This window comes from Pediculus humanus, genomic scaffold (assembly GCF_000006295.1).
Source record: "Pediculus humanus corporis 1103172107512 genomic scaffold, whole genome shotgun sequence".
Taxonomy (NCBI): domain Eukaryota; kingdom Metazoa; phylum Arthropoda; class Insecta; order Psocodea; family Pediculidae; genus Pediculus; species Pediculus humanus.
Window position 1 is genome coordinate 25,726 of NW_002987128.1, and position 9,114 is coordinate 34,839.

Sequence of the window (9,114 nt, forward strand, 5' to 3'; positions counted from 1 at the left end):
ATTATTATTATTATTATTATTAATATTGGTTTAAGGGAAGGTTGTAAAATTGTAATGTGTGTGTGAGTGTGTGCATGTTATGGTTTGGTTAGGGGCAAATCGCTTTCCCTTTCAATATTTTTAAAATTAATTAATTAAAAAAAAATTATTATTTGCACTTTTATTGCAACACTCCATTATTATTATTATTATTATTATTATTATTATTAACATTATTATATTTTTACACTTTTTTTTGTTGAAGGAAAAGAAATAAAAAAGAGTCACGTTTGTCATTGTCGTTTATAAAAAAAAAAATTGGAAAAAAAAATAATAATAAAATTTCCCGAAGGTTTTTTGCTTCTGTTGAGAGGAGGTGAAGTGAGGGGACGGGGAGGGGAAGGAGGTGGGAAGAGGATTTGAAAACCTATAACGATTTTTTTTTTCTGAAAAGTAAAATTTTTTTAATAAGAAAAATTGATATTATCAAATCGGTGACGGACGGTACCGCCTTATTTTATGGTAATTTTCTGGGCTAGATGAAAGCGATAATAAAAAACGTCCGCGAGACAAAAAAAAAAAAAAATTGATAATAAATAAAAATCTAAATCAAAGTTTAAATACTTTAATTTAATCTCCTGTTGTGAAAACAAGTGTTTTTTTATTCGTTGTATAAATAATAATAATTTTCACGTACTTTTTTTAACAACAATTACAAAACAACAAAAAGGGATGAATTTTTTTTAAATTTAATTTTTTTCCTATATATAATTCAGGTAAGTTTTTTTTTTTCAATTTTTTTTTACGTTTTCGAAAAAGGAAAATTTAAATTGTAAAAGGAATAAATAAATTATATTGTAATATATAAATAAAAAAATAAATCAAACGTAAAAAAAACTTTTTAGTGAAGAATGACTAATCATATTTAATAAAATTATTAAAATCAATATCATCATGGGCAACCATGGTTTGTTTTAAATTTAATAAGTTTAAACTCGAGTTTGATTAATTTACCACAACAACAACAACAACAACAACTTAAAAAAAAATCAATATCTGTCACATTACAAAATCGATGAATATTTTCCGGTATATCGATTATTTTAATGAAACAAACATTTATTTAATTTTTCTCGGTAATAAATTAAAATTTTAAAAAAAAACCACCATATTTAACTCTGTAATAAATTTTTTTTTTTTTAAATAATTTAGCAATACAGAATAAATATGTAACATATGTGAAATGATAACGAAAAGATTTCACGTATAAATAAAAATAAAACAGAGATAATAATAATGATTAGTTATAGGAGTGCCACTTAAAAAAAAGATTAATACAATTGACACAATACGTGAAAAAAAAATTGACACGATTGAATGACAGGAAAACACGAAAAAATAAAAATTTTGTTAAACTCGTTTTTTTTTTTTTTTTAAATATTTTTATAAATTCGTTATTATTATTATTATTAATAAATCGCATAATAATAATGATAATATTGTTGTTGACTTCGTGTTTAAAAAAAATAAACGATAATTTTTTTTATTTTGTTTTTATTTTAATGTAAAAAAAAAAGAAAAAAGTGAATTCGTCCCATTAGTACGGTTTTGGTAATTAACAAAAAAAAACTTTTCCAGATCGAATGGCAATCTGTACCTGCTGCTCACAAATCAGGTACGGTTGCTACATTCACGAATGTAAATCGTTAAAATAATATTATTATTTTTTTTTTTTTACTCTCGCGAAAAGTGATAATCGGGGACTAGATTTTCTTTTTTTTTTTTTTTTTTAATTATTATTATTATTGTTTTTGTTGTTTGTATTATTATTATTATTATTATTATTATTATTATTATTATTATTATTATTATTATTAATAGGAAAAAAACACAAAGTTAAGGTAAAAAAAAAAAATTATAATTTTTAGAGCGTAACCCTTAGAAGATAAAAGTAATATAAAAGTAATTGATTCAACGACATGTCCAACGAGGCAAACCCTCAGGAAACAACAGGAGGAATTGCTGTCGATGATCCTTCTTCAGAGTCTATAATAAAATCGAAACAGCAAACAAATTATAATGAATCCGCTTCACCTCATCAGCATTTCAATAGGAAAACATCCGCCAATTCGGATCATGCAGGTGATCAACATGGTCCCGTGAGACGAAAATCAATATTACATAATACTACTCATCATTTAAATTATGGATACCATCCAACGGAAGAAGGTAAGTCTTTTTAAAATTTTTATGTGTTTGTGTGTGTCTTTGTTTTGTAAAGTTTAACGTGTATGAGTTTGTGACGAAGGAGACACTGGTTTTTGAAAAAAAAGGAAGAAAAGAAAAAGAATTTTTCCAGGAACTTTGAACACGCGTTATGGAAATACGAAAATTTCCGCGGTTTAATATATAAAGAGTAAGAATAAAATTAAGTAATAATAATAATAATATGACAAACGTGTATTTTAACATTAGGGTTAAAAATAAATTTCAGGTATATGTAAATGAGAATGATATGATGTTCTAGAGGTTTCTATTCAATATCATCAATGTCACATAGTGTTCCTTGTGCACTTGTTAGATTTAAAAAATTCTTAACAAATTTAACTATTTTATATTCATTTCAAGTTTCATTCAAACCGCAGTTAATAATTTTCCTTGTTTGTTTGTTAGATTGTTGTTTGTTTGTGTTTATTAGGGGCCTTACAGTTGACAGTAGTACATGTACTAAAAAAAAATTTTTCTTTTAAACAAATAAAAATTTAATCGTATTTAAACGATAATAAAATTAGATATTAAAAAAAAAAAATGTTATCTGTTAAGTTTATGCCTAGTGAGTTGTTGTTTGTTGTTGTTTTTTCGATTGTAACGGTTGTTGACAAAAAAATTTTTTTAATTTGTTTTCAATTTTTTTTTGTTTCGTGTGACTTCTAAGAAAGAAAAAAAAAAAAAATTTAATCACGAAATTGCATAAATGCACTAAATTAACCATTACAAAAAGAAAAGTAGTATCTTGATGATAGTTTTTCCTTTTGTTGTTTGTTGTTGTTGTTGCGTTTACCGAAAATAAATATTATTTCAAGTATTTTTACTTGTTATCTATGTAGTTTGCCTGAAATTTATTTAAGTTGTTTTTTTTTTGCTTACGTCGCGGAAATTACGTCACAGTGAATTAATTTCTGAACGTGGAAATTTTGTCGCCAACATGCGAAAAGAAAAAAAGAAAATTTTTTTTTGTTTGAATTTCTTTTTTTACATCTGTGTTGATTTTTTTTTTTCGTTTTATTTTTTAGATAAACATTGGAATGGAGATACGAATCTTGATAGACATCGTCCAAGTTCCAGAGCCCAATCTTTCTGTTCGGAAAAAAGTAGAAAAGTAGAAGAAGATGCAGCATTAGTTAATTCTTGGTGGTATATATTTTGTGCAAAATGCAGGCAAAAAGAAAGTTCGAAATCGTGGGAACCGACTCATTGGCAAAAAGTTTGCCCATATCCATTTTGCCCATCTTACCGTCATTTTGCCAGATTACTTGCTTTAGTATTAGTCGGGTTTTTGCTTTGGGGTATTGTTTATTGCATATTAGGTAGTACAGCAGCACCCGGTGGTCAATTATTCGGACTTGCGTTATTGTGTATATGTGCGAATATCGGAGGATGGTTTGCAACCGTATTGACTTTACCCGCATTAGTTGGAATGTTAGCCGTGGGTGTTCTTTTTCAAAATGTCGGATTAGTGCATATAAGTGAAGAATATAAAGAAGTATGTTCGATATTAAGGTTAGCAAACGTTATTTTATCGACAGTTAATATGTTTAAATGCGCATGCGCTTAAAAATCATTCATTTTGAAATTTTTATTTTCTGATTTTTTATATATAGAAAAATTGCATTGGTTATTATACTTATTCGAGCAGGACTCGATTTAGATCCGAAAGCTTTAAAAAGGTTGGCTTTATCTACAATAAAGCTCGGTCTGGTACCTTGGATTGTAGAATGTGCCATAATTGCAACAATGACATATTTTCTCATGGGTTTACCATGGATTTGGGGATTTTTATTAGGGTAAGAATGTTTGTAAATAATGGAACGTTTGTATCTGTCGTTCAAATTCTTCCTCCGGTAATTTTTTTTTTTTTTAAATAATTTTAGATCGATTATAGCAGCTGTTTCTCCAGCGGTAATTGTACCCTGTCTTCTTCGTTTGAGAACTAAAGGTTATGGTATAGCAAAAGGTATACCGACACTTATCATATCGATTTCGGGTATTGACGATGCCGCTTCCGTGGCTGCTTTTGGAATCATTCACGGATTCATGTTTTCGAATTGTAAGATACTTTTTTTTTTTTAAATAGTGGTTTTCTACAGGTTATAAAAGAAGGAGAATAATAATAATAATTTTAATATGATAAAAAAAAATCATTATTTCAGCCTCTTTAGTTTTCAACATAATTCAAGGTCCGGTATCGATCATAATGGGATTTGGTTTTGGAATTTTATGGGGTTTTCTTTCGAAATTTGTGCCAGTTAAAGATGATGTATGTATCTAGGTAAAGTATGAGTGAAAATTGTACAAAAAAAAGAAACTATGGTAATTAATAGTTTTAAAATTAAAATTTTAATACATTCTACAAGTTTTAAAATTATTGGCGGTTTGTTTTTCTTATGAATTTTTAAAAAAAAAATTTAAATGATTTCTGTTTAAAAAAAAAAAAAAGTTTAAAAGTATAATTTTTTTTTTTTTCATTCAATACTTTACAAATAAATGAGCTTATTATTACGATTGCCAAAAGAATAATTTTCTAGTTATTATTATTATTATTTATTTAAATTTTGTACGAAGTGCACGATAAGTGGCAATATTTTAATATGAAAAAAATAATTTTTTGGGGAAAATTAATTTTTAGCCTTTTGTGATTCCACTACGTGTTCTTTTGCTCTTTTGCGGTGGAACCATTGCTGTATTAGGTAGCGAAGAAATAAATTTTGGTGGTGCTGGACCATTAGGATGTGTAACTGCAGCATTTGTTTCATTTTTATTTTGGAGTCAGCAAGGTTGGGATGTTGAAGATGTAAATATTAAAATTTTTTCAAATTGTTTTCTCCTGACGTCATGAAAAATAAATTAAAATAAAATAAACATAAAAAATTTTTAGAATCCGGCTGCCACGGCTTTTGAAATTTTTTGGATGATTTTCGAACCGATTTTGTTTGGTATTACCGGTACCGAAATAAAAATTGATCAAATGGATGGTGATGATGTAAAAACTGCACTTCTTTGTTTGGTCGTTGCAATCATTGTACGTTTTTAAAAGACATTTAATTTTTAAAAGGTATTAAAAAAATTGTCAATAATAAAAATTTTTTTTTTTTTTGGTAGATTCGAATAGTGGTTACGTTTTGCATTGCTTTCGGAGACAAACTCAATGCAAAAGAAAAAATATTTGCCGCATTTGCTCTTATGTCAAAAGCAACCGTACAAGCGGCTTTAGGTCCAGTGGCTATGGAATCAGTTAAACACTCCGGTGAATCCGAAGACGAAGATAGGAAAAGAGCTGAATTTGTACTTTTAGTTTGCGTACTTTCTATTGTTATCACAGCTCCCATAGGTGCCGTAATTATTTCACTTTTGGGTCCAAGACTGTTAACTAAAACCTCAGCTCCATCTCCTTCGTCCGAGTGGAGAAGAAGAAGTCATAGACCATCCATTCGAGATATATCGATAATAGATGAAGAAGAAGAATTGGATGGTAGTTCGGTTCGCGAACCGGAAAGACCTCCAACCATATCCGAAGAAGTAGAAATACAGGAAATATCCAATAGGAATTCGCCATCGTTTAAATCCAAAGAGGAAAATGATACGCAAGAAATAAAATCTTAGCCGAAAACATTCTCGTCGTCTTGATGGCGAGATTTTGAAATATTTAGTTTGTTAATGACTGATATCTTCCGTTCATATATATGTGCATACGTAATCATTTGAACGAAATTTTAAAGGTTTTATTGAGAAGTAATAAAAAATTATTAATTATTAAGCTCATAATTACGTGAGAATTGAATTTAAAAAATTAGGTTGTGTTCGAAGAACAGGAGAAGAACCAAAAAAAAATTAATTTTAATTTCAATTTAACGAAACCAATACCGTATGTAGAAGATTTTTTAAAAAAAATTCATTACCACATATACCACGTAATTTTTTATTTATTTTTTATTTATATTTTATGAATTATTAATGCCAAAAAAAAAAATTTACCCGGACTTCGAATTATACAATTTAAAAAACACAAAAACATTTTTTTTAAAAAAAAAAAACAAACGCTGAAGGTGTGTAACATTCTAAAAATAATTTTTTCTTATTATTATTTAAATTAGAATTTTCTTTAAATAAATTACACGTTAAATTTAAATATATATATCTAGTCAAAAAAATACAATAATTTACTTAAAAAAAACTTTTTTTTTTTATTTAAAAAACACTTAAAATTAAAAACAACACAAATCCTCATTTGCTAAAAACATTTGTTACCTGATAAATAAATAAATAAGATCAATGAGCTTTAATATTTTATGTTATTCGAGTTTAAATAATTTAAACGATGTAAAAAGTATTAAGATGTAAACATATGGGAAATTAGGAAAATGGTTTAAGGTTTAGTAGGTTTTTCGATAATGTTGTGTGACATGCAAGAAGGAAGAGAAGATAATTGTTTTGTAGTGTAATTAATAAAAATATATATATTTTTTTAATACCAAATTTATTATTTAATAACCCTTTTTTATTTACATAAAAGAGATGAATTTTGAACGAATTATAAAATTCCTTTTATTCTGTCAGAGTGCGTTGAATCAGATTTATTTTACCTTTTGTATTTTTAAAGTAGTATATCAGTTTTTAAATAATTTTTTTTTCTTTTTTTTTTTTTGTTAACCCAGGAGAAATGCACTAACTTCCCCACACGATAGCAGGGAGAGTGTGGGACTCAGCCGAGGCCACTGCCCAACTAAAACTCCTGGATGTGTTTCATTGCGCTTTTTTTTTCTTCCCGGGGAGGAGCGGCGGTCGCAGGAGTATGACCCGCATTTCAGCCTCAACCTCCCACAAAGCCGGAATCATCAGATCCGCACTCGCGATGGTGGGAGCGAATCCTCCACCGGCGTAGCCGCCGCAGAGATCCGCTCCACCAAATTGGGATATCCCCATCAATATAATACACAAATAAATACATAAAATTACATTAATACAATAATCATGTTAGAGTGAAACCTTTTCGAGTTTGAACTGCGAGCCATCGAGAGCCGGCTTCGTCTTTTTATTTCTCTTATCAACCACTGCAGGCCCACTATTCGGCTTTTGTTTTACGCATTTTTTACTCTTTCGAGTAACTGTAATGAACCCATCATTGGTTCTAGAAATAATTTCATTTGTATCAGCAGGTACATTCATGTTCCCTGCCCGAAGGGAGGTCGCTACCTCCCGGGTCTCAGTAACCTCATTCATTCCCGTGGCCACAGATCGCATTTCGGCCAGTCCTGAGCCCATTTTTTTTGACTCTGAGGATTGCAAGTTCCCTTTTCAGCCTCCGAATACGGTTGGTGGCTACCCAAATTTCTTGTCTTAACCTCTCCATTCTTTCGCCACCCGAAGGGTCGGAAGCTCTCGACTCCAATTCCCGAACAGCAGCTAAGACTACAGATATCCCATCCTTTATCGTTTTGGCATAATTCCCTTTTAAGTTCGCGCTACCCCGAGCGACAGAGGAAACACAGCGCGCTGCGTTCATCGCCGCTTCGAGGATGTCCCCCTTGCTCAGGCGAGCCATGCCCCCCGCCCTAATCTGGGGGAAGCGAAAAGTCGCCTCCTCTGCAGCAGCCTCTTTTTCTTTTCGCTCAGCCGACTGCAAAAGAAGCAACGCTTCCTCCTCTCCCTTCCTTCTATTATCCATCTTAGGACGCCCCTTAGGCCTCGAGAACACTAATATTCCACCTAAGTCCTCCCTCAGCCGATCCAAGTCACCTTAGCATCCTCTGTCAAGATGTCAGGATTAGCAAGCGACATCATCAAATTCATAAAAAAAAAAAATTAATAAATAATAATAATAATAATAAGAAAATAATAAGAAAATTTAAAAAATGCAAAATAAAAATAATTTTTTTTTTGATAGTCCAGGAGAAATGCATTTCGCACTAACTTCCCCACCCGGTAGCAGGGAAAGTGTGGGACTCAACCGTTTTCGGCAGAGACACCCGGAGACCGGTGTCCCGGATGGCCTCCACCGTCGCGTGAAGTCCCGTTTTGGCACATTCGCGAACCTCCGCCCACCCGCGACCGATCGCGGAAGCAAGATGTCATCTGCGTAACAAGTCAACGATACGCCTTCGGGAAGAACGATCCGGGTGAGGACGCGGTCGTAGGCGATGTTCCACAGGAGTGGTCCTAGAACCGATCCCTGAGGCACGCCGCAGAAGACGTCCGCCTTCCCGTCGTTCCGTCCGGTTTCTCGTGCGCGATCGTCCTCTCCGAGAGGAAGGAACCGATGATCGATGCCAAGTAGTTTAGAACAAATTTCGACGTCAGTCCGTCTCTTATCGCGGACCACGGTACCGAATTGAACGCGTTTTTGATGTCGACCGAGACGGCGATCGCGACGCTGCCCCGGCGAAGAGTGTCCCGGATTCCGGCGCACATGCGGTCGAGTGCGTCGGTCGTCGAACGGCCCACCCGAAAGCCGTACTGATTCGGAGAGAGGTCGTTCCTCCCTCCCCCTGATCGTAACTGTTCGTCTATCCAGAACGCCCTCGAACAACTTGCCCTCTACGTCGAGAAGTCAAAAAGACAAATCGGTCGATACGCGCTCGCGTCGTCGGATCCCTACCCGGTTTGTCTAGCAGAACTAGGTTCGCTTCTTTCCACGGTGTCGGAAACGTCGTCTCTCGGAAGCACGCGGTGTAGAGCGCCGAGAACGCGGTAATGCACGCCGTTCGGGCCCAGAACAAAGCATCTCTTCGAGGCCGCGTCGAGGAGAAGTCACTGCGGCGTCGCGATTTTCGTCGTAAGGGAAATCTGGCGGGGAAACGCGACGGTCGACACGAGGGAAGTGCTCTGCGATCACTTCTGCGAGACACTCCTCCGTCATGC

General features: G+C 32.9%; 2 protein-coding genes across 2 annotated transcripts; one reads left to right on the forward strand and one right to left on the reverse strand.

The window, feature by feature from the left end:
* Positions 1–1,958: 1,958 nt before the first annotated feature.
* Positions 1,959–5,859, forward strand: Phum_PHUM163670 (sodium antiporter, putative; the record flags this gene model as incomplete). The annotated part of the gene is made up of 8 exons (XM_002424878.1): positions 1,959–2,208; positions 3,273–3,759; positions 3,861–4,043; positions 4,131–4,306; positions 4,410–4,516; positions 4,886–5,050; positions 5,135–5,278; positions 5,359–5,859. 8 exons carry the CDS (start codon positions 1,959–1,961, stop codon positions 5,857–5,859), a joined length of 2,013 nt encoding a protein of 670 aa, XP_002424923.1.
* A 1,371-nt stretch (positions 5,860–7,230) lies between these two features.
* On the reverse strand, positions 7,231–7,798 carry Phum_PHUM163680 (uncharacterized protein; the record flags this gene model as incomplete). The annotated part of the gene is made up of 2 exons (XM_002424879.1): positions 7,231–7,529; positions 7,567–7,798. The coding sequence occupies 2 exons, from the start codon at positions 7,796–7,798 to the stop codon at positions 7,231–7,233; spliced, it is 531 nt and encodes a 176-aa protein (XP_002424924.1).
* Positions 7,799–9,114: the final 1,316 nt, after the last annotated feature.